Source organism: Molothrus ater, chromosome 11 (genome assembly GCF_012460135.2).
Source record: "Molothrus ater isolate BHLD 08-10-18 breed brown headed cowbird chromosome 11, BPBGC_Mater_1.1, whole genome shotgun sequence".
Classification (NCBI taxonomy): Eukaryota; Metazoa; Chordata; class Aves; order Passeriformes; family Icteridae; genus Molothrus; species Molothrus ater.
The window spans coordinates 21,328,065-21,352,444 of NC_050488.2; the positions used below are offsets into that span (position 1 = coordinate 21,328,065).

General features: G+C 42.2%; 1 protein-coding gene across 1 annotated transcript; it reads right to left on the reverse strand.

The window, feature by feature from the left end:
* Positions 1-20,633: 20,633 nt before the first annotated feature.
* LOC129046786 (translation initiation factor IF-2-like) lies at positions 20,634-22,410 on the reverse strand. The gene is made up of 3 exons (XM_054515982.1): positions 22,137-22,410; positions 21,429-22,035; positions 20,634-20,773 (listed from the first exon to the last, which is right to left on the reverse strand). Exons 1-2 carry the CDS (start codon positions 22,408-22,410, stop codon positions 21,557-21,559), a joined length of 753 nt encoding a protein of 250 aa, XP_054371957.1. The 3' UTR covers positions 20,634-20,773; positions 21,429-21,556.
* Positions 22,411-24,380: the final 1,970 nt, after the last annotated feature.

Below are 24,380 nucleotides of genomic sequence, written 5' to 3' on the forward strand. Positions count from 1 at the left end.
CCCTGCGGGGGCACGGGAGCGCAGCGGGACGGCCGGACGCGGACGGCGGGCTGGGCGGGCGGCGGTGCCGGCCGGGGGCGGTCAGCGCCGCGCGCCTCCGCCCTGCCCCGCGCGCGGCCCGTCGGGGGGCGGTGGCGGCGCCGGGGCCCCGCACGGCCGGCGGCGCGCGGGGCCGGACCGGGCGGGGCAGGACCGACTGCGTGCAGGCAGCGTCCGCCGCGGGGCGAGTCCGGGGGTCCCCGTGGGGAGTGGAGGACATGGATGCGGCACGGATGCCCACGCGCGCGAATATGTAAAGGCGCGGCGGGGTCCTTCGGCCTCCTTTTCGCGTGCCCCCCCCCCCCCCCCCCCCCCCCCCTCCCCGCTTGGTGTCCCCACTCCTCTTCCACCGCCCTTGGTCCCCCTTTGCGCTCTACATGGTCCCTTTCAGCCCCTTCTCCATCCCCTCTCCCGCTTTCTCTACTCCCTCCGTATCGCCTGCCTCTCCCCCCCTCTCCTTACATCTTTTTCCCTCTCCATCCTTTTCTTCCTGCCCAGTCGTCCTTTCTCTCCATAATTTCCCCCCTTCCATCCATCCCCCTCAATCTATTCATTCACACCCACCCACCCACTCCATTCCCCTGAGGAACACGACCGCCCCAGCCTAGGACCCTCCAGAGAACGAGGTTCGGGGAGGCCCCCGCCCCGCCCCAGGCGTTTTTCCCTAACCGGGAGCATCCCTGCAGGGCCGACAGCACCTGCTGCTGGAAGCGGGATCTGAGTGCAGAGGAGCCAGGCACGGTCCCTCGCATACAAACCACACTTGCTCAGAGCAGTTTCAGGCAGCTGCAGGATGCTGTCTGCAGCCCTCTCCCATAAGTCAGCAACTGGCTCAACGAAGTTAACGCAGGCACCTAGTTTTCGGGCTGGTAGCAGCACTAACACCCAAACAAAATTGGATCGCCCTCTTCCTCTCAACGGAGGCATTATATCGCCTTGCTACGTTTCCCAGTGGGGCTGGTATTGCTCACGCAAGTAAGCAGAACTTGGCAGATTCCACCCTCCCCGGGTAAGAAATCTCAGGAGGGCTGAAGCTGATCTCGAGATTCGCTTCCCTAGACTGGGACGGATCCTTCCTTCCCTGAGCAGGACGGTTGTTTGCAGCAAACCTGGAGTTCTGCAAGCCAGCAGAGAGAGAAGTGGGGAGAAGTACCACGTTGTACTTGCCCAGTGTCCAAGTAGGGATATGAAGCTGTCAGTTCTTACTTTGACATTTTGAATCCCCCAGGAACCATGACAATTGCTAACACCATCCAGAGAAACCTAATTTTAAACGCTGTTGTGTTTTTGCAAAGGGCCTAATAACTAAGATCATCCTGCTGGCAGGTGCTCTATAGTACAGGCAAAGTTCTTTTCTTGACCTTTCTTTTTTTTGACCTTTATCTCATTGTGACTGATGGGATGCAGGGTGCCTTGCACTGTAGCGCACAGACCTCTCAAGAGAGAAAGCAAGCAGAAAGGGGAAATGGGAGTGGGAAGCAGAAATGGGAATTCTTTGCATGGGCTTGAGTGTCTCCCACTGAGGCTGGTATCCAGGAATGCTGAGTTTTGATTCTCTAGGGGACCCTGGTTGTCTCACTATGACTCTAAGTATGCATTTGCAATGCTGTATGGTTTTGGAGATGGATAAGCTCACAGTAGCAGCTCTTTTCTTACTACTCTGACTGATATAAAGGCCTATATAGTCCCTCACATCATAATGTGTCTGGTCTGTGCCCTGGTGCAGGGAACAAAATGGGTTTCCCTGGTCCACCTATGACCAGCTGTCATGCAAGCTTCTCCCATCTTCATGTATTGGTCCCTGATTTTATTCTTGCCACCTGCAGCCTTGATGTCTGTGTCAAGCAAAATAAATAAGATGTCAATACAAAGGACCATGTGAAATAGCTTCAAGAATACAGATTTAAGATCTTGCAAATGCTGGGGAAAAGTTTATGGGACACAATGGAAAAAGAATGCACAATTTTGAAAAATCAAGCAAGTAAGAGTGATTTGGGAAAAATTCCTTGAATATGTTTTCCAGGAGAATAACTTTTTGGTTAAACAGCTGCAAAAAAAATAAACAGTAGGGAAAGGGGCAGCAGGGAGGCAAGAAACAAGTTTTCACAGAAGAATTGAGAATGTTGGCTGCAGAATTTGGGGGAATTTCCAAATAAACTAAAAAACATAGTCTAGACTACAAAGTTTCCTCATACCTAAATACATGGTGGAAGAATGGTTAAATATGTTACCATGTAAACAAAGCCATTGTAAAAGAGATGTTGCAATTAGACTAGATGGTGTTGTAATTAATATAGTGCCCTTCACACAAAATCTTTTTTGGTCTGCTGTAGGACAAAGAACCATGATACTTCATAGGTTTTGAGCCAAACAAATTGATTTGTGAAAAATTTCATTTTTCTGCGGAGGTAGCTGAACACTCCAGCGGACCCCTATACTTAACGACAACAAGAACTTGTCGGGAGTTAGGAACTCCTGTTCCTAACATCATGCCATTAGCTCAAAGCCTGGCTAAGGGGCAGACATTGCCTGAGGTTAATTTTGGGACCTAGCTCTGTACAGGCTGAGTGCTTCTCACAAGTTTCTGACTGCCTGTGCTCAAATCTGCTTCCTAATGTAAAGAGCATGGTGCCAGGGTACCTCTAAGAGTTATTGACTCCTTTCTTTTGTAATCTGATCTGATTGGTTTCAACTTTGAACTGATTTGTGGTGGTTAAAAATGTAACCAATGTACTGCTACAAGATATTGTACTCCTCACCAAGGAATGTGTTTTTGAGCAGTTCAGACAAATTTTGGGCTCCGAGAACTGCTGCAGGGCAATTAGACTACAATTTGGATTCAACAGGGAAAACCCCCAAAAATCTGTGCAACTAAAGTATACCTAGTAAGTAAAAGCCTTATATTCTTTTTATTATTAGCCTAAAAGACAATCCAGGGTGCAATTTCCTGTACTGAAATGATGAAATGTTGTGAGAATTTTGTAGTTAAAGGCAAGTAAGAACCATAAAATAACTGCTTGAAATTTGTCTGTTTACTCTGTAATCCTCTTGAAAAATAATGGGGAATGATCTGTATTACAAATGGAAGAATAGGAAGGTGAATGCATGTGAACATGTTCAGGAGATGCTTAAGGGTCAAATCAAGTTTTAGCAGCCAGAAGACGAATCTCTGCTTTTGCAAGCATATCCTGCAATTAAGGTTTTAAAGGGTGGAGTCCACACCACATAACACATTCCTTGAAGTAAGCAGAGCTCAGAACAGAAAAATCATTTTCCCCAGGGAGAACCCATGACTTAATTGATGAGAGGTGAAATTGACACATCTGATTTCTTAAGTCATCTATAGCAATAAATGAAGCATATCTTTTAAAAATAATTTTGACTAACTTTTAATACTGAGATGTCTTTTAACAAAGGATTACATAATATAATAGGGATTAACATAACCCAACTACCCATTTGACAAATTTTATGAATTTAAAACTCAGATGAATGTTCTAGGTTTATAGGTCCCCATCCAGCAGCTGTTTTAAGTAAATGTTTAAATTTAATCAAGTGCATATAATCTGTTTTAAGTAGGGTTACTCTGTATGCTTAAGTGCCCTGTTAGATCAAAGCTATCTAGCATGCTGGAGTCTTATTTTTTTATCATTGTAACATAAGCTAGCACTCTTTTTGCCATTTTAATGGAGATCTATAGAGTCTGTCTATCACACATACTAGCTAAGCATCCTAATTGTTATTTTTAGGCCTCTTTATGTTATTCCACAGAGGTGTTTGCCAAGATGACGTCTGCTTCTTTATAAGTAGTGTTTCAGGGCATTTTTCATGACCTTTCACCCTTCTGTCTCTTTTTCTTTATGGTTTATAGGTTTGGATTTTTGGGGTTTGGAGTTACTTTATCACTATTTCTGTGTCAGTGGCCTTACTAAAAGAAATTTTCTGGCATTAAACTAAAAATACTGGGGGTGAGGGAAGAGGGTGCATTTCACCTCAAAATGACATTGGGTTAAACTTAGTTCCTAGTAGGCAGAATTTCAGAAACCAACATGGCTTTATAAATCTTTATATGCATCTGTTCTTAGTTGCCTTAAAAATCACCTATTTTCACATTATTTTGATATTACCTGGTACATTCTAGCTGGTAGTATGCCACCCAAGAAACCACAAGACAGAGAGAAGTGGTTCAACAACACATCTCTTTTGGTGACCTGGGAAACCCAAGAGTGTAGATCTATAGCACAGGGTACATAGGGTAGCTAATCCCTTGTGTTTCTCTTTGTAAGTATGCCTGGGACATCTGAAAGGCTGAATGTGTTGGGAAAAATTGTTATATTGGCAGGGATTCATGCCGATCAGGCCTACTTTAACGTTATTCTACAAAAGCATTTCAATTATTGCAGTAAAGTGGTGCTGCATGTTACAAAAAGTGAAATAATTTACTAAAGCAGGATGAAAAAAAGTGTAGCTCTTTTAATAACTACAAGCATTCCTTGGTATGTCAGATAAATTCAAATGTAAAATATGGGCAGCTGTGATGAACTGAGCATAGTAATAGGTAAATACAGTAAATACTGGTAGGTAAACACTTTTCAGTTATTTATCTTTTCTGTGATGTGGCACTAGAGCCAGATGTCATTGCTACCTGTGTCTGTGGAACTTTATATCTTTCAGTGACTTGGCATGTCATCTCTCAGACTTTCTTGGTTTCTTTTTCCTCTCTGCTCAAAAGGCTGACTGACACCAAGTCAGGCTCAGAGACAGAACAGTAGGGAGTGCTGTAGTGAGAGTCCTGACCAGTCAGTATTCCTCAGTGGCCTGGCGATCCACAAGAGATATGCTGTATTAGAATTGGAGTTGCATTGGCAGGATGTGTCTTAAATTTGTAGTTCTGTAGTACTCCAAGTTTCTTCAGTGAGAAGTTAATATTCTCTTGAGAGTTCTTGATAGAGAAGGAAGTTGAAGGACCGTCGCTCAGATGAGATCTCAAAGATTATTGGTGAAAATTTCTTTGAAAGACAGAAATGAAAACAAATGTTGTCATGTCCATTGGAGACTGAGATGAAATCCTTCACCCTGCAGGAGCCCATATTGCCTGGCTAAAACATAAGTGTCTGAAAGCAAAGCTTGCTCATATCAAAATTTTACAGCATTAGCTGCTCATCTCAGCACAATTCAGCACAATACTTCCTGGCATATAATGGTAATTTTTCCTATTTTTTAGCACCAATATACCTTTTATGACAAACAGTTTGCTTGCTGCCTTCACTCTACATTTGTGCTCTTCTTTACATCAAAACTGATTGCAAAGAATGCGTTGTATATGTCATAGCCTGTCGCTGTTGTATTGAGATGGGTGAATAAAGTGACATGTAGACTCTAAGGTCTCAGAAGGTAAAATGCTGAGTTTATTAGACATCAATTTCTTTTTATAGACTCTTCTGATAAAGCTGGACCAATCCCAATCAACACCCCTCACGTCATTGGTTAATTAGGAACAACATTTTTCTTGTAAACATCTAACAAGTAATTAACATGTCCAAAACACCAGCTGCAAAGATAAGGGATTACTTTAATTCTTTCTCTGAATTTTCTCAAAACTTCCCAGGGCAATGCCTGTGAAAGTTTATCTGACTCTCTCCCTCTGACTAGACTGTCCGTAACCACAATAGCTTTGGCCCCTGATTTTACATCCTCATTAAAGGCAAGAGAAGCTGAATGAAGACAAACACAAAGGAAGTGCAGAGGAAAAGAAGTATGGGAAAGTTATAGCTACATGATGAGTATTCTGTCCCATACAAGCAGTTTGTTACTTCACAGCATACATTTTTTCACAGCACTATTTTGCAATAAGAGAGAAGGAATCACAGCTACCAGTTATTAATGACTAACACTGCAAATGTGCTGTCCATTACATAGTTAAGAGAGCTCATTTCAGACTACAGGGGATACTAGATTTTGAAAGATGGTTGATGTGTACAGACCCCAGCATGCCGTAGAAGAGGGAGGCTACAAGGATAGTGGCATCAGTTCCTGGAAAACTAGTGTGTTTTTATTCCTTACAAAGGAATACAATTCTGAAATACTCCAAATATATCTTTGACTCTCACTTGATCAAATGAAGATCTGATTGCTTCACTCATCATTTTCAGTACAGGGCCCCTAGTAAGAGCACCAGTCCTCTCAGGATGGAGATTTACGTGTTCCCATTCAGTCTCACAGTGCCATTGATGTTCCTCTGATGCATCAAGTTTATGAGCTTTTTACTTCTTAGTATAATTGTAAGAAAAGAAGATTTGTAGCCTATTGTGCAAAATCTGAGAAGCCCCACATTTGGGTCTACTGATTGCTCACTGCCATGGAAATTTTCTTTGCCTCTCAACTGCCCAGATACCTGATTCTCATGTCCTGAATTAGTTATTGCCAATGTCTTACCCAGCTATGACTTCATTTAATGTAATTTAGCTTGGGCAAGGATGTGTCCAGAAACAAGTCTATCTTTACTCAATGGCATGTGACAGTTCTGTACTCCAAAGCACTTGGTGCCTGTATTTGGAAAATGTCAATACAGCTCTACTGGCAACAAACAGAGGAGTAGCTGAAAGTACATTTTGATGGACTGGCCTACTGCAGTTACTTGTCTTTCTCCAGACTTTCACATCCTTGCAGATGCTGTCCGTTATACAAAGCACGAGAGGAAATAGCATCAAAAGAATCAAATGGTGACCTGTGAGCTGAAGGATGCCAGACAGGTGCTTCAGACATCACTCAAAATAACCAAGCGTAAGTGAGGAGCAATACCATTGAGGGTCAAATGTTACCCAGGTGTAACTTTGATGTCAGTGAAATAAAAATTGGTCACCAAGTCAAAAAGGCTGAGACTTGGCTTAAAGAAACTCATCAGCACTGGGGACCTTCAAGAGCTGAATTTCAGTTCTTGAAGTCAGTAAATACTCTTGCTAAATTTCATTTCAAAAAGGGAGAAAAAAAACCTCACCCAGCTGGAGAAATTTTGACTGGTTTCCTGGTGTGTGAAGGGACCATGCATTTGATACCCCCCGATAAATGCAACAGCAGTGGGTCATCAATGAGAGAAAAAGTTACAGCAATGATGGTTACTCTGAGCATTGTTTTGAACCACAACAATAATTACACACCTCATTTTATCATGGCAATGTACTCGGTGCAATCTGTTGTACGAGAGCTACATATAGGGAGGAAGACAAACGCCCATTTCCTCTCAGTATTTGGATTTGTTTTGGTCTCTTGCCAGTGAAAGTCTCAGTCCAGGCACCTTCCACCACAAATCCTCACTTTTACTGTGCAACCTACTTATCACCAGGGCCTTTTTTGGCTGTGGTAGACCTTGGCTGCATTGATTAGTACAACCACTGACCCAGAGTGGGGTTGGCAGCTGCATTCTCCATTTCCTGCCCAGGCATCTGCTGCCTGATTGGAGGAAAGTAGTTCTTAAACCTTCTTCAAAACAGGAAACTTCTCTTCTCCCTGCTTCCTGAGATACAGGAACCGTCTCCGAAGCAACCCGTAGACAAAGACTCATATTAACTATTGGGGTGCCATAACAGATATAGTGGGAGTTCATAATTCAAGCCATAACCTACACTGAAAGCTTGGAAAGTGCCTCTCTATGCACCACTGCTCCCACCTCTCTGTGCCTACGTTGCTGCCTCTTTAAACAGTCTGGATGTTAAGTAGCAGATGATAATCCTATCCACTGGAAGCTTTTGTAAACACTTTTCATCTTCATGATTAAATATTGATCTTGTGCCACCAATCTCTGGAATATAAATTTGTAATATTGCCCCTCTGACTTTGCATTGGAGAGGTTACTGAACATGGCAACATTGCCACTCTCTTTTTTCAATTTTTTAATGACAGTACAAGTAGTACAAAAAGTATTGATATCTCATGCTTTGCTCTTTGAGTAGTTTCCCACTTATGATCAAGCCTCCTTTAGTAGTCGGAAGTGGAGCTTTCAGCAAATCACTGCAGCTTGAATGCAGCCTATTGTAGTCCTGGAGAAAACTACGTGCATGCTTATAGTTTGCAGTTTGCATCACTGAAGGCTTGTTGCTAGCAGAGCCAGTGAAGCATAGCTGAAATTAGTACAAACTTCTGTAATTCTGCATTCATAGAGAGTGTCAAAAATTTTACCCTAAAGCTCTGATTTGGTGGATACTTTTAAAAGAGCCTGCTGGTCAGCTGTATCTGATAGGTGGTTAAAGTGCACTTCAGAGCATAAAAACAAACGCAGTAGATGAAAATCATAAACAGTGAGAAATCTTTGTTCTTATTATTGGGTTTGGACATAAATTCTACCTACATGATCATCTTCTCACAGCAAATGCAAAGCCCCTGTCAGCTCCACCCATAAAGCTGAGCAATTTGGATGTCTGAGTAATTTTCCTGGTGTTAGGCTTAAGGAAGTAGAGCAGTAGGATATAGCAACATTCAGAAGTCACCCTTTTCTTTGCATTCAGCTACTTTCTCACCAACTACTTCCTGACAGTAGAGTGCTACAATGGAGGATTCCCCTCAAACTGTCTGATTTCCTGCCAGCAAGCTATGCTGTTAATCCTAGAGTGGCTGCCTTCAAAATCTAGACTAATTATTTTGCCTATGACTCTACCCCTGGTAATCAGCAGCTAACAGGGGAAGCTGTTATGTAATAGTGGCTCATGCCTGCTGTAATCCAAGCCACCTGAATTGCCAGTAGTGAATAGAGATGCCTTACAGAAGGGTTTCTCATTGTTTCTAGTGATTTTCATACACACAGAAGCCTGTCCTTTCACCGCAAGTGAATTTTAAAGGGAGAAGCAGTTTGCCAAGAGAAGCAATTTATCTTGATAAGCTGACTGATCTGGGTCATAAGGCAGACAAGCTCTCCTTCAGCTCTGTCACCAAACTAGGGGAGAAACCAGTATGTTTTAAGCTAACTACAAGCTGTATGTAACTTTTCTTGCTTTAGCCTAGTCATAAATGCAAGAATGTAATGAGACACAAGCTTGCTGCTATGGTCTTCCCAGTTCATGGGTGTTTCTTTGTTCTTTGGAGGAAAAAACTTAAACCTAGCTCTTAAAAGGTGATGTTATACTGCATGAGGAGAGGTAATACAAAAGTGGTGTGATCAGACTATGGAAACATTTTTCACAGTGGCCTGGACTGTGGGATAAACTGCTTGTCTATCTATCCTTTGGGGCCATTTATGCTGGGATCCTTATTTGAGATGAAAAAGTGAAATGCCCAACATTTCCTATTTTGAGCACCTCCGTCCTTGTTTCCTCAGTCTCTCTCATAGGTAACCAAGACCATTTTTTCAATTCTACTGTCTCTAGAGTAGGCCAAGTGGTTCCAGGGTGTTATTCCATGTCCTGGCTGCAGTGCAAGTCAATGTGCTTCAAGTGGAAGTGCACATGAGGAAAGACATGAGGCACTCCTGCAGTTCTGACTAACTTCTCACTGAGCCAGGCAATTAACTTTTTGAGCATGCTCTCAGGTACTGGTATGGATAGTGAGAAGCTCCACTAATACTGATTGTAATTTGGTGAATAAGCAACACAGGATGCATGAAAGCCTTGTGGAACCAATGCACTCAGAAATGCTCCTCATGTGGAGCATCAAAACTGAAATCTCTCTTTTCTGTCTGGCATGGCTTTGCCTCTAGCAAGCATTTCTAAGTAATTACAGCTATTTAAGGGTGTAAAGATCCCTTTCATTCCTAATTTTGACATTAGGTTTCATTTCACTGAAATTACTCTGTGGAAGGTATCTGAGCAGCCTACTTTGGAGTACTTCTTTGATGTCCTCTAGGCAGAACTGCCAAATAAACATTGTTCCTTTATGAATCAGTCCCCATTTATATATTTGGAACATTTTTAGACATCACCAGGAGAAGAATGTGTACACAGCCACAAGAGAGTGTTTGTACAACCATTCTGTCAAAGCAGAGCAAGAGTATCTTCTGCCCATTTTGTGGCAGTACTTTCTTTCAAAAGCATTGAGCCCTGGAACGAATGAAACTTGCCTTCTTATAAATTTGTGTCATTCCTGGTTGCCTTTCAAGTGGAACACAGTGTGAAGTCTGATTTTAAGATCTTGCCTGTAGCTGGGCTGTAAACAAAAAACTTTCTGAATTCCCTAGTGTCTGATAAAGAGTGGACTCATACTGCAGTTTCTCCTGTACTGATTCCTCCTCTCTGGTCTACATGCCAATCCCAGACTTTGATCTTCAGTGATGAGCATCAAAAGGAGAGTAACAAAGTTCAGCGGAAGGAATTTTAATGTGGAGGACTGAAGTGACACGACACACAAGTGTATATGCTGGGTGGTAGCATTTATGAACCTTTAAAGCTGGGTCGGAGCTCCTAGAGTCCACTTCTGATCCAAGCAGAGAAAAAGGGAAAAAATTTAATCAGGTGACAATATTTAAAGCTATTTAATTTTCTTAAGTGTTTTGATTCATGAGGACAGAATCACTGTCCTCTTTCATCACTGTCTCTATCCTTTCTCCTGTAACCAGGAGTCTTCCACAGTTTCTTAGCCTACACCATTTTTCAGACTGTTCGCTCAAAGTTACAGAGGCATTCGTTTATATACTCTCAATGTAGATAAAAGTATATTGCTTTCCTAAAATCAGGATATTGGATTTTTTTTTTCCAGGAAGCTAGAAAATATTTTACCAGAGTTTCCATCACTCCAGGACATCTCTATTTTTGCTTAGCTGTGTCGGTAGCATACACTTTCCATGATTTTTGTATTCCTTAGTCAAGACGATAGTGATAAAACCATTTTGTACAGGGGTAATTATAGCTGATTATTTCCTATCCTTAAAACAGAGATACAGAGTTTTAATTGTTTAAAAACAATTTCTTGTTTTGCTCTGCATACCTTTTCACTAAATTAGAATTCAAGTCATGCTAGTTCTGGGACTTTTTTTTGCAGTTCTACATATTTGCTAAGTGTCCTTCCTGTCATAATGAAGGGTTCTCCAAAGTCTTGTGAAGTTCTGTGGTTTCAACATAGTGGGAACTGAGAAAATGATGTGGGGAAATTAGGAAAAAGAATTTGTTCTAGCATTTTTTCCCTTCCTTGGGCACCTGTAGTGGGAGAAGAGTTTAAACCCATTTTTGCAGGTCCTCTTGAGCACTGGTATGGAAGGACTCTTAAAACAAGTGTGTTTCCTTTGAGAGGAACTTTCTCTTCTGTAAGCTGAGAAGAGAAGGGAGCCAGAGAGGCTGGGAAGAAAGAGGTCTGTTTCTAGAGGTCAATGTGAACTGTGAAAGGGTTTTGCTCCTAATTCACAAGACCATCCTGGACCCTGAGACTTGCCAGACTTCTTACATTAAACGAGGGAAAGGTTTGCTTTGATTGAACTGTGTATCTGGTGTATTCTACAGAGACCTCCCCCACTGTGGTTCCTTTGCCCTCCAAAACCAGGACCTTTCTGGGGGCAGTCTGCCAGGGCTCCTATTGCTGCAGTTACTGTGAATGCTGTGCACACAGCATGTCTCTTCCTATGTCCCCACCCTTGCCTGATTATCTAGCCTTTATTTACAGCACCTGGATAAATAAGTGGGTTTTTAAATTATCTTCTCAATGGTTAGCTTTGGTGATATTGATTCATGAAAAAGGAAGATTTTGACTGACCAAGGGGCAAAAATACACTGGATAATACTGCACATCTAAGTGGCCCAAGACCTAATCAACTTTTAGAGAGCAGTAAAAATCTCCACAAAATCAGCAAATGAAAAACATGTTTTTCATTTTCCAACAACAGGGACTTCAAATGTCCTCCATTTTTTCAGTGAAAAAAGCACCTATTTGCTCCTGGCTTTTAAAAAGAGAATATTATTTTGTATGCATTTTGCCAACAGCTGATGAATATTTCTGCAGATGGACTTTCAAAGAAAAACATGTTTTTCTGTCTCTACCAGCTTTTTACTTCCTTGCTTTACACAATTGCAGGAGAGAGAGTGAGCAGTGAGGAAGGTGGGGGTAGTTGTGGCTATTACTCTAAGTCTTTTTTTCCCACAACCAGTTTTGTTAACAGATATACGACATGGCAAAACATCTTTTTCTTCATCAAGAAAGTAAATTTTATTTTGCTGCTGACTTAAAAAAAAATTTATATATATATGAATATATATATGAATATATATATATATTCTTGCCCTCCCTGCCTGCTCCAAAAGTCAAACTGATTTCTTGCATTTAAATTGTAAGTAACATTTTGAGACCTGCTGGCACTTTTCAGATTGACAGTGGAACAAGTGCTTGTGAGAGCTTGTGAGTTTGAAGAATAAGTGACAAAAAATATCCAGAATGATTGTAGCTAGGTGTCTTTTGTATGTGTGAAAACACAATGTTCTTACACGTACTGGTAGGTCGGTGCAAATCCACAATCTGATTCTGAATTCAAAATTTTGACCTGAAGTTTTCAGCATGGTAAAAGCTGAAAAGCTGTGTAGTATTGGCTCACTTACATTGCAGTTATTGTAGATTACAATTGTAACAGAATGTCTTATAACAAACACCATGGTTCTTATTAAATACATGTACAACATCAAGGTGAGCTTTTTATTAATATATATGACTATATATATGACATAGATATACCAAATGCAACTATAATTAGACATGCTGATTCTATCAGTGTAAGACCTTATTGGGTCTTAAGTACTGCTTATGACCACACATTCTAGAAAACCAGTATGTCAATGTACAAGCATATCTTACTGAGTGTGTATGAAATTTTCAGATGCAGTTAGTGAGCCTGAATGCTTCAATTTTGTTCCATTCTGAGCGGCAGAAATGCTGTCTTACAGCTGTAGTGGCAGCTGTAGGTGCTGTGGATGTTAAAGGACTAAAAATCTTTAATTTGCCTTGCAAAAAATTAAGAATCTGCATTTTAGAGGCCACTTAAAAAGTCTCTTTATGGGTTTTTTCTGCTTTTAAATTCTTACTTGAAGTTACACATTATATCTAATTAAAATACTTCATCTTCTTGGTGGAGTGATATGAGTGAAAAGAAAATGACATAACTCTAGACAAAGCTATTGTTTTACATTTCCCTGGAAAGCCATATGACCACATGGGATCTTGTGCAGATAAAATATGGCTATTTTGCACTTGAACAAAGGTGAAAGTGAAATAAAATCTGGGGGCTTAACAAACCTGTTGATAGTGTAGTAGGTGTTCGTGAAATAAAAATATTTGGTCTGGCTTGACAGTTCGTCAACAGCACTTTCAATCTGTATTAAACATTGAGTACTGTCTTAAATATTGTTCCCTGTAGGGGACGTAACTGTCATCTGTCTTCTTCAGGTGATTGCTTGTGCCAAAAATGACAAAATTTAAGTGTTGTTGGTGACATCATGCTGGCCAGTGTGTGCTATACAGAGGGAAAGCCTTCTTTTAATAGGGTGTTGGAAGAATCAAAATTTTCATGGGGACTGTTAACCTGGAAGCTGCTGTAAGTTGCTTCCTGTCTAGCTCCACATTGCAAAATGTGTTTCTTCCAGCTGCCAGGGGAATCTCTTGGGGTGCTACATAACTGTGCATGGTGCCATTGAATGGAATTAGGCAGTTTGTAAGACACAGGAGAGGAATGCCTAGATGGGACAGCTAGCTCGTGACCATCACACATATTGTACTTTTGCCAAGGATCTGGCTGAAAGTTTGTTCTGTTGGGAGTAGTACTGTGATGGACGGGTAAACAAAGTCTTTGGATTATGCAGTATGTGGCTGAACAGGTCATCTGTTATTTTACCTAACTCAAGACTCTCTGCTATCACTGACGGCTGTCTGAGCGGAGCTCACAGACCTCATTGCTATTTCTTGAGGTGAAGGTCTGCTGTTCATTTTAATATGTCCATTTTCCATGGGAAACATTGCATCTTTTTGCTTATTTTCACTCTGGTTGTCTTCCTCTTACTTGGATGCTTTTGGGAGAGCTGGAGGGGTCTACACCAATTCTGTGGTGCACGACTTGCATTAAATGCAAGACACAAACATTTTGGCAGAGATTTTTCCATCCAAGAAGTCAATAGGGACAGGCAGAGAGGCACACCGTCTTTCCCCGACCGGGTAGGTGCTACTCTCAGACACATGCTACCGAATAAGAACTGCTGGCAAGCACTACAGTTGCCTTTGCACACTTACCTAATTTCGTGCTTTTTTACCTGGGGGAGGGTTCTGGGAAAGAAGTCTCCTCCCTCAAAACTCCAGCACTTCTATATAATTATTTCCTTGGAAAAATTAGCTTCCCATTTTCAGCCCCTCTCCAGAAGAGCTTCCAGATTCCCCTGTGGAGCTTTGACTTTGACTTTGGCAGGCTCAGGAGAGCGCGGCAGTATTGCTTTACCCTGGCTACAGAGGGTCCTGGGCCTCGCACACACCCTGGCAGTTGACGCCCTGTGGGCACCTGGCCCTTCAGGATTGTGCCTGGGACCATCAGCCCCACCGCCCACGCCTGCTCAGCAGCTGTGGAGCAAAGAGGGGCGCAGCTGTTTCTGAGGCAGTCTGACAGGGCAAGCCTTCGGTTTGGTACAGCCAAAAGAGACACTGCCTGTGGTACATTGCTTGAATGTACGAATACAGCTGCTGTTTATTGCCTTGTTTTTCAGGGAAAGCCTTCAGTACATTCAGAGACTCAGGGAATTTCCACTATTTTTCTCAGTGCTCCCCCCACCCCCTTGGCCTTCAGACACACACATTGTGTTGTTTTGACGTAATTTCAAGCAAATATTTTGCCACCGAGAGGCAGTGCAGGGTCACAGAGGTCCTCCAGGCTTGGGCTTCAGGCTTTCAGCCCTCCCCAGTAAACAATAGCTCTATAACTCATTAAAACTCCCTTTTGATTACTTTTTCCTGTTTCTGATTGTTTTGGAGCAGCAGGGGTGGATTCCACACTCAACAAACTTCTTTTTCCTGCTGCTAAATTTAAATGTCTCTGAACTGAAAGGATTTGCTAATCTCTTTGGCAATAACTCCATCAAATATAAACTATAACTTAAAACAAAATTTAGACTATTTCTGAATGCTACAAGGGAATTTTGACTTGGTTTTGCAGAACAATTTTCATGTCTAGAATTTTTATTTAACTGTCCCTTTTTTTCTTTTTTTTCAGACAGAGAAGTTACCCAGACCCTAGTACCTTTTCTGTTGGTTACTGTACCCTCTTCATTTTCAGATTTAGTAATAGTCATGTTTTCCCATTATGGCCAAGCTGGTAATCTTGCTTATCTCCTATTTTCTTCAAATTCATTCATTATCTTCTGCTTCACATCATTGATTCAACACTCCTTTTTCTGTCTCTGTTCTCTGAATGATTTTTCACTGCATGGTTTTCTCCTACTTGCAAGTCACCTGATTTACATGATCTACCTATAAAACTCCCTCGCTCAGCTGACTTCCCTGACAATTTGCATATTCCATCTTTTATTTATAGCAGGGGTAACTCCCAAATTGTTTTCAGCAAACTCTAGTTTCCTTGTAGGCCAGATATAGATTAATAAATCAATAATTTTCTTTGATGGACAGCAAGGAGAATTTAGGAAAGTGAACTGCAAAAAATCCAATTCTAGGGAAAAATATGTGCAATTTTTTCCATCCACATCCTTTTATCACATACACTGCCCACACATACATAGACACTAATCTGCTCAATCTGTACTAATCCAGCATGAAACCCGCTTTTCAGATATAGTGCAAAAAATGATAAAATAATCAATTAAAATGTAATCTGTATAGCACAGGTCCCTATGTGGATTTAATTAGCAAGACAATAATTTACTTCTGTCACTTTTAAACCCACAACTAGGATCTCTGGGAGAACAAAGTATGAACAAATATAAAGATGCAGTGTGTCCTGACAACCTTCTTGGAAATTTGCTGTTATTATTTGTTATGCATGCCAAGGAAAAATATATTTTTTTCCTGCCCAAAGAGCAGACATCTTAAACAAAAGCAAAACAGACTGCAAAAGCAGATAAATACTGTTGGGCATCCCGTCTCACTTCGTGACTGCCCCTCGCTTCCCCTCATCCTCCTCCCCACCCTGCTAGTTTGTTCTCTGTTTTTTGTTTGTTTGTTTTACTTCTGTTGCCACTGGCTCAGTTTTAAGCACCCTCTGAGCAGAACAACTGTAAAATGACACAGTGTAGTAGATCCTAGAGTGGACTCTGTGCCCAGAAGGCAGAATGACAAAAAGACACTTCCTCGAAAGAATTATGCAGCTTTTTCTTTTAACAGCCTAGCTACTAAAGTTGTCCCTTGCAGGATAAGCCAGGGACAGAGACAGAACTGTTCTGTCTGTAGCAAGTGCTGCGTAGTCTTGCAAGGTTTGCTACCACAGTAATGAAACCATGTTCTTTGCCTCAGAAAAGACACGTGCCTCCACTGTAAAGCGGACAATTTTGCCATTGCTTTTTCTTCAAGGATGAAACACCTTCCCGTCACATGAACAAGCATGTTTTGCTTGTGGTGGTCTTCAGAGAGATGCATTTTATATATCTGTCATACCTTTGGCATGACAAGTGATACACTACTGCAGAGTGTGAGATAGAGCTGAATCTATCTGAAATTCATCTTATTCCTAACTGCTTCATAAAGTATCTCAAGATGTGTAAACAGTAAAGCAATAATAACACATCACAATGCACTCATCACAGACCATGAAGAATAATAGCCTATGAGTCAAGCAATATGCCCTCTCTAAATGACATGATGCTTCTTGCAGACAGGAATATTAATCACTCCAGGAGCTGACAGGATCTGATGAGAGAGACTGTTATTAATATTATCTCCCTTGGAAACATTTGCAATGGTAATAGTAATTTTAATAATGCTGGAACAAAATTAGCTGGGTTGGCTAGCTTTGTAGCGAATGGGAACACTGAGGAAGGCAATACATAAATAGAGACTAATTCATGAAGGAGGTGCACCAGATTTCTCTCTTGACAGCTCAGACATGATAAGGAGAGGGGGAGGGAACTTTTGGTTTTAAAGGTTGCATTTGCTTCATCAATTGTCAAAATCTTGTTAGAAGTCTAATTCAGTTATGATGTTTTTGTTGCTGTCCAGAGACGGAATGTATGTATTAGAGCGGCCTTATATACAATTTTTGCCACAAGCAATTTACTATGATTATATTATTTCAATCTGGCTGGTTCCCAAGGAGCCTCTGAAACCAAATCGTATCAGAGGAAGATGAATATTAACAATTCTATCTCTCTCGGGAGAGCTAACAAAAGAATGGAGATCTCACATTTAGGTTCAACACAAAGAACTTTGAAATGGCCATGGAATTATTGACATCAGTTCCCAAGATTCCTAGTTCAGTTATTTACTGCTTGGCTTTTCTGCACCTGTGCCAAAAGCCAGCAAGTTTACAGTGGAAATAATGAATTTGTAAGCTAAATAATGAGTAACGTGTCAGAAGGAGAACTGTCATAAGGGTTTAGTAGGAAAACAAAGTGCCAAGAGGACTGCATTTGATTTCTTCCTTTGTTACATTCTGCTTTACACGAATATGCCATCTGCCTTAGAGTATTATATACCAATTAAAAAAGAAATAACAGATAAATTTGGAGCAGTGCTTTAGGCAGATGGCAAATTGCCCAATCATTAAAAAAAAAATATTAAACCAAATAACTCTATGACTTATCTTAGGACTTATCTCTGAGCATCCAGTATGATACATTCAAGCTGTGTTGATAGCTGTGACTGGCAGTGAATCCACCAATGTGGCGTTACATTCCCAATTGGAAAACTATAATAAGGCATTTGGCTTTAAAAACTTCTCAGGTAAAAGGAGGAAAAATAAATTAAATTGTAGAAATTGAGACATTTCCAAACCTTTCTTTCTGGACCAATTCTCTTTAATAGTGGTATCAACTAAAGAGAAAATTTAGGCTCCTCCCAATGTATTTACAAGATGCACAGAAAATAGTTACCTATATATGAATTATCTTATCCCTGGAAAAGGTGTGGTAAGATGCTTACTGAGTTGCTCATGTAGGCAAGATGCTGATAAGAAATTCTGAAAAAAAACCCTCTCCATTCTAGAGCTTAATAATTTAAAATGGGGAAAAATACTACAGTTCCAGCCCCTGCATATTGCTGCCTGAGATAGATATCAATCTCCATTCAAGATTTTAATAGACTGGGATGAGACTTTATTGTTACTATGGCCTAATATCTCAGTTCTCTATTTACAAGAACAGCTACTTAGGACACTTCGGTTAAAGGAATTTCTGTTGGAAAAGGCCAGTTTGCCTGAAATACTTTGAGGAGGGAGAGGGCCAAATGACAGAAATTATTAATTTGCGCCTTTTCCACAAAACAAATCTCTTTTAAAATGAAAGATGTGACAAGAGTGGCTTTGCAATGCCTGCTATCAGTCTCTCTCCTGAGCATGAGAAATATCACATCAGTTTAAACAAGCAACAGTGACTATTCATTATTTCCTGCTGTCTACTTGGCATGGAGCTGATAGTAGAGCTAGAAAATTCCCCTTTGCTTTGCTTAGGTTTTTCCCAGTCCCAGAGTTAGATGGATCCTCATCTAACTCTGCCAGTTCAGTCAAAGATTCTCAGAATAACTGACAATTATGTCTCCAATAACTGGTTGCCTAATGTGCTGACTAAATTCTGAAACCAAGGTTAGTGACCACAGAGCGATCATATGGATAAACTATGCAATGAACTATGCCTGTTTTGGATAAACAAGTTTCTGCTCAATCAATGCCTCCAGGTTCAGCACAGCATGTGCATGTGACAAAAATTATGCACAATGTTATTTTCAGCTTGTGTTCTCCTTCTCTACCAGCATTATCAATAAGCTTGAAATAAAATGTGGGTTCAACCATTTAATGTGGTAAAATGAGGTGACATAGCAGACATGAGAAACTGACATATTTTCACTTGGAAATAGCACTTTCAGCCTCTCCATTGCCATAGAAGCTACATCATAAAACTGCAACAAAAGCCTTTCCAAAGCCATAGCAGATATTTCACTCACTACTACTGCCTTGCCACCTGTTTTAGAAAGATCAAAGAAAGGACCCTTCACATGTAGGAGCCTTGATACAAGTAGGTCAGTCAAAGAAGGAAAACCTCTGCCAAAACCAGGAAGGCACTAAATAAAAACAGCCATGTGAGATGCCTGTTACTCTCAAAGGGATAGTCCCTGTTTGGAGAGAAAGAAACTTTCAGGAGCAAACACCTAACATTCCTACTCCTTCACAGAAATATTGTGAGTTCTGGAACTCCAATCCAGCAACACCTCAGTAGCATTGGTGGTCGCTTCATGTCAAAAGAGTCACAGCTAATTTTCTTGCATTTAAGAGCTATTGAAGGAGCAGACAATACTGGGAGTATATTGCCTATAGATCCTCACCCTCCTTCATTGTGTTCTGGTTCATGTGACCTTATAGTGGCCCCTTGTATCTTTTTGCTCTTGGGTGGGGGGAAAGTCTCTGTGAGGAGAGAGGGTCTGAGCAGCACAATGCACGGGATTGCATTTGTCTTTGTGTTTCTACCCAGAGGGGCTTCAAAGTCACTTACGCTAGGAAGGTGAGATATATATAATGTCCCTGTGGCTATGTGAGGGTTTCTGTACACTAGATCAGTGTTTAAACACATCACCATTTCCTGTCTATGAGTGACACAGGAAAATTGCTTTAATTTTTGTATTTTTTCTCAGATGTAGAGAAACAATTTTAAAGAAGGAACAGGAAAGTAGACAACCCAGCATAAAAAGAAGAGGACCTTTTCTGTGTTGATTGCTCCTAAAGTATTTTTTCTCATAACTGCTACATATAATTGTCTTCTAGGGAGTTTCTCTCTTTTAAATGGCAAAGGAGGTTTGGTATGCTTTTTCACTCACTTGCAGCCAGTCTCTGTTGTAGTTTGGCAGTATTCTAAGATCTTTTGTAAAAGATCTGATTCTGAGCCGAAGTTAAATTTTGTGCTCCGAACCAGTGCCCACGAAAATATGTTCTCTTCACTTTCTGCTCCGTCAGGTTCACTTACAATCTTCTGGGAAGAATCAAGAAAATCAGTAAATTCTTTTGGGGCAGAGAACTATTTAAGCAGTGTTGAGAACTGTCAGCTGCTAGAGGCTTACTGAGGAATGTGCCCAGGTGGCATGTGTCATAAAATTTTTGATGCCAGAAGAATTTGCACACCTCCTCTCACCTGGTAGGAAATAGCTAATGTGCAGGAGGGTGACTGCGAGAAGTGACATGCTTCATATCAGAGAGGCTGCTTGGAGCCCCTGCTTGTCCCAACAAGTCCATACTGAATCTCCAAAATTATGCCTGGATGAGCAGAGGATCAACAAGTGCTCTTGACTTGTACTGATGTCTTAAAAGTACGTGTGGTATTTTCCTGGCAAGGAGAATGTGGAAAGGCTGCAGGCAGCATGATGCTAGTTAGGAAGAGTATATGCTCTGAAATTCAGATCTGTCTCAGAAACAGATTGTCTAGTTTTGATACTCCAGACCAAGCATACACTGGGAACAGGTAGTAAAAAGAGAGAAACAGGAATTAGGCACAGACCTACAGCAATTTTATTTTTGTGGTCTAATCTTAAGGGGCTCTCAGTTCCTGTGCTCCTACTGGAGCCATCCACTTCTTTAAAACCCTCTTCTTATTCCCCAGCCTTCAGTTCCTGTGAGTTGTGGTGATGAGGAGAATGGCTTTGCTTTGCCCTGCAAGAAAGAATAGAACTACGTCAGCACCCTCTAGCCTCTGCCATCTCCAAAACGTACTTTTTCATCACTGGACTTCAGCTACAGCTGTCAACTAAAGAAAATTAAAAGCATTAGATATGAGAAATACCTCCACCAGGCTGGCTCAAACAATGACAGAACAATCTTTAAATGTTCAGGCATAGCCCATCGTATCTCTGCCCACTGCAGCACCAGCCAGGGCCAGGAATTCCTGATAACTTTTTACTGAATGCATTAAGATATTTTTTCTGCATAAATAAGAGTAGGTCTGTGACGTCAAGAGCTTGTCTTTACTTTGCAGTAACTTATTATCCTATTATCGCTGTTTGCAAACATCTGTGCTCAGCTCTTCCTTCCTTGTAGCACTGAAATACTGTGTTCAGAAAGCCTAACCATCAGCCATAAAAATCAGTAAACTGCTGTATGCATTAATGTGGAATCAAAACCATTATTTGGGTGATTTATTTTAAGCACATATGTGACAAAGGAGCCTATAAAAATTACAGGCTGCTTATTTTCCTTTTTCCTCTGCTGCTGCAACACTTGCAGCGATTAGTTGGCATTTTAAAACGTGTTTGGGTGTAGGGGAGGGTTTTGGTTGTGGTTTTTTGTTCTTTGGGTTTTTTTGACTCACAGACAAACATAGGTAACCCATCAAAACTGAAAGCGGAAAAGCGATGTATTTTTTACAGCTGGAATCTTGGCTTGGATTAAACGTCTTCCTTTTCCTGTTTTGTCCAGGGCTCCCAAATCTATATTTTCTCAGTATCTGGCGCTCTCAGTGCTACACATTCTTTCTAGCTGGAGATCGGGAGCAGCAGCGAGGAAGGCCGGGAACAGAGAACCGAGCACTCTTTTGTGCGCCCGTGTCCAGCGGTAACCCTTTATGGCCACCCCAAACCTGCGCTCTTCCAACCGGCGGGCGCACGCTGCTGACTCTCGGGAGAGCAAAGCGGCGGCGCCTTCCTCCGGGCCGGGCAGCACCCACCCGACGCCGAGCGCGGCCAGGGCCGATGGGACACGGGCGCGGCTCAGCCGTGAGCACGGGGCGGGCGTGGGGCGGGCGGCGGAGCCCTCCCGTGTGCCGCGGTACTTCCGTCCGAGCCGTATCCGCTTCCGCCCCGCGCTCCCTTTCTTCTCTGAGCTGCGGACAGCTCGCTTGGGCCCCGAGCAAGTAAGCGCATCCCCGCGGACGGCCACGGGCCTCTGGATGTTTCCTGGCCGCCGTGCCCGCGTCCTCCCTGGAGCAGAGGAGGGGGCGAGGAGGGCCCTGGCACTGCGCCGGGCGAGGGCTGCTCGGCGCCCCGTCCCCCGCCAGGCTCTGCCCCGGCCGCTCGCCCGCCTCGTGGCCGTGCCTGCGCTCGCTGGCGAGCCGTGGGGCTGGAGCAGGGTCGTGGCCGGCGGGCGGAGCGCCCGCCCCGGGCGGCCGCGGGCGCGTGGTCCGGCCGGCGCTGCCGGGGCTGCTCGCCCGCTGCCACCCCGGCGGCGGCTCCTCCCGAGCGAGGGGCCGGCCTTGGCCGCGGGTGACGCGCGCGGTGCCGCGGGCTGTGTTTACTGAACGGTGTCTGAGCGGGGTTCAGGGCTCTGCTGCCACGAGATGCTTTCTGCCACCTCATTCCCCCCCCTTAAATTCTATCAGCAAACTAATGCAACCAAGCTTCCATCTCTCGCATGAGAGAGCCTGGGGACCTTAGTAAAGAGTTCAAATAGATGATATAAACTGCTCTAAATTAAAAAAAAAAAAAAGTCTTTGCTTATCATCGAGTGCATAGTTTTGGAATAGGGTTAATACTCCCCACTGAAAGAAATTAAGCAGCTGTAAGTGTAAAAAAAATCTATCAAAGGAAATTCACTGTGGGTATGGATCACTGGCTAGCATAATGATAGACCAAGAGATTGAAAAGCAGGAGATTTCAGAAGTGGAGTAATTCAAGCCTTCAAGAGCTGCTTCTATTTTGCCCCCCACAGCACTCAGGAGAAGTAAAAAAAGGAATGAAGCAGACTATTAAAATTAAAGAAAATTATAGGGCAGTATCCTGAGTAATGGTCTGAAAAATAACCACTGATGTTAGCAGCTTTATGAATAGTAATATTATGTAACAATAACTACAACCTCCTTTGCCATTAAAAGTAATATGAATAGTAGCAATAACTCATGCACCAGTTTACATCTGTGGCGTGTTTTGTTTGGACTGCCCATGCCCCACATGGACGTGAGACCCTAAGGATCCTGAATCGGTGGCAATGGGAAAGACATTATAAGATAAGAAAAAAGTAGCCTCTAGTGGAAGGAGCAGTAAAAGAAGCAAGAAACAAAAATTGGGTAAATGAGACTAAATATATATATGGTGACACTGAGGCCAAGTGACAGGTTTGAAGCCAGGGAAAAAGAAACATGCGTTAGAACATATCCTAGAAATGGAAGGTATGAGTTCAATATCATGCGAGTGGGATGAGGGCAGTGGAACATGTGAATGACAGCTCCACATTTTTCAGTTTCCCACTTCCAGGGATGAAAACTTGTGGATTTAGTTGTGGATTGGCTGAGAAGGACAATCACTGCACAATCAGTTTGAGAAGGTGGATATATAGGCTGACTTTCCCTCCAGCTCACAGCAAGCCCCCCAAAAATTCCCTCTCTAAAAATCAAAGGAGGAAGCTGTAGTTTGACCTGGTCAATTACTTTGGCCCTGATACCAGGTGTTAGAGCAGAGCTGTGCATTCATTGCTGGAATTTTGTTTCACTTATATTCTGTGCCACATATTAATGTTTTTAGCAGCTGTGGCAGATTGTAATTGTTCTGTTGTAAAATTACAGACCTCTATAGTATTAATAGTAGCAGCTGAATTAATAATGAGTATAAATTGAAGAACTACGCCTTTGAATGACACTGATTGTTACGTGCCTTCCCCTGACTCAAGTCCTGAGCTGGCAAAAGTGAATTTGTAGTGTCTTAAGTGCTGAAAGGCTGAATGCGGTTCAGTAGGAGACTGTGGTTACTGCCTTGGTCCCTGCACCCCAGCATGTGCCTCTGGAGGATGAATGATCATGATCAACACAACCACACAACTGCTTGATCTAATCCAGACTCTGAGGAAGGGGTTAAGAAAAGAGGATCCGGGAGCCCGAGAGTTTCAGAACACCATCCTTTTTAACCTTTCAGCGGTCTATCTGCATGTGTATGACTGAGATGCATTATACGGGTAATCCTTCATACATGGCTCATTCATTCATACCTCTTAAGTTGATGCAGTGCTTGGGAGGTAATACCAGAAAGTCAACTGATACGTCTCATGTTATAAGTGGCATTCCAAAAGCTTCCAGCTTTCGAACAAAATGAAGAGCGTGGGAAACCTGTAACACAGGGCTTCTAATTTCATGTTGGCTTTATATGGTTACAAGGCTTAGGTTTACAATTTTGTGACTGCTTAATACGTGGCAATTGTTATTAGCCTCTCCAGAATACAACTGATGACGGAACTACATGTATTTGGAAATGCACATTTCAAAAGCCATAAGACGGGTCTTGTTAATTTAATTTTGATCTTCTTGCTTTCTTTGCTTCCTCATACAGCGTCTGTCAGC

What these genes read in the sequence shown, in the direction of transcription:
- LOC129046786 (XM_054515982.1), bottom strand. Translation starts at nt 22,410, where the DNA reads ATGAGGTGGCAGAAAGCATCTCGTGGCAGCAGAGCCCTGAACCCCGCT. An exon ending in AGCGCAGGCACGGCCACGAG is followed by an intron (nt 22,036 to 22,136) that starts GCGGGCGAGCGG and finishes CCTCTGCTCCAG; the next exon opens with GGAGGACGCGGGCACGGCGG.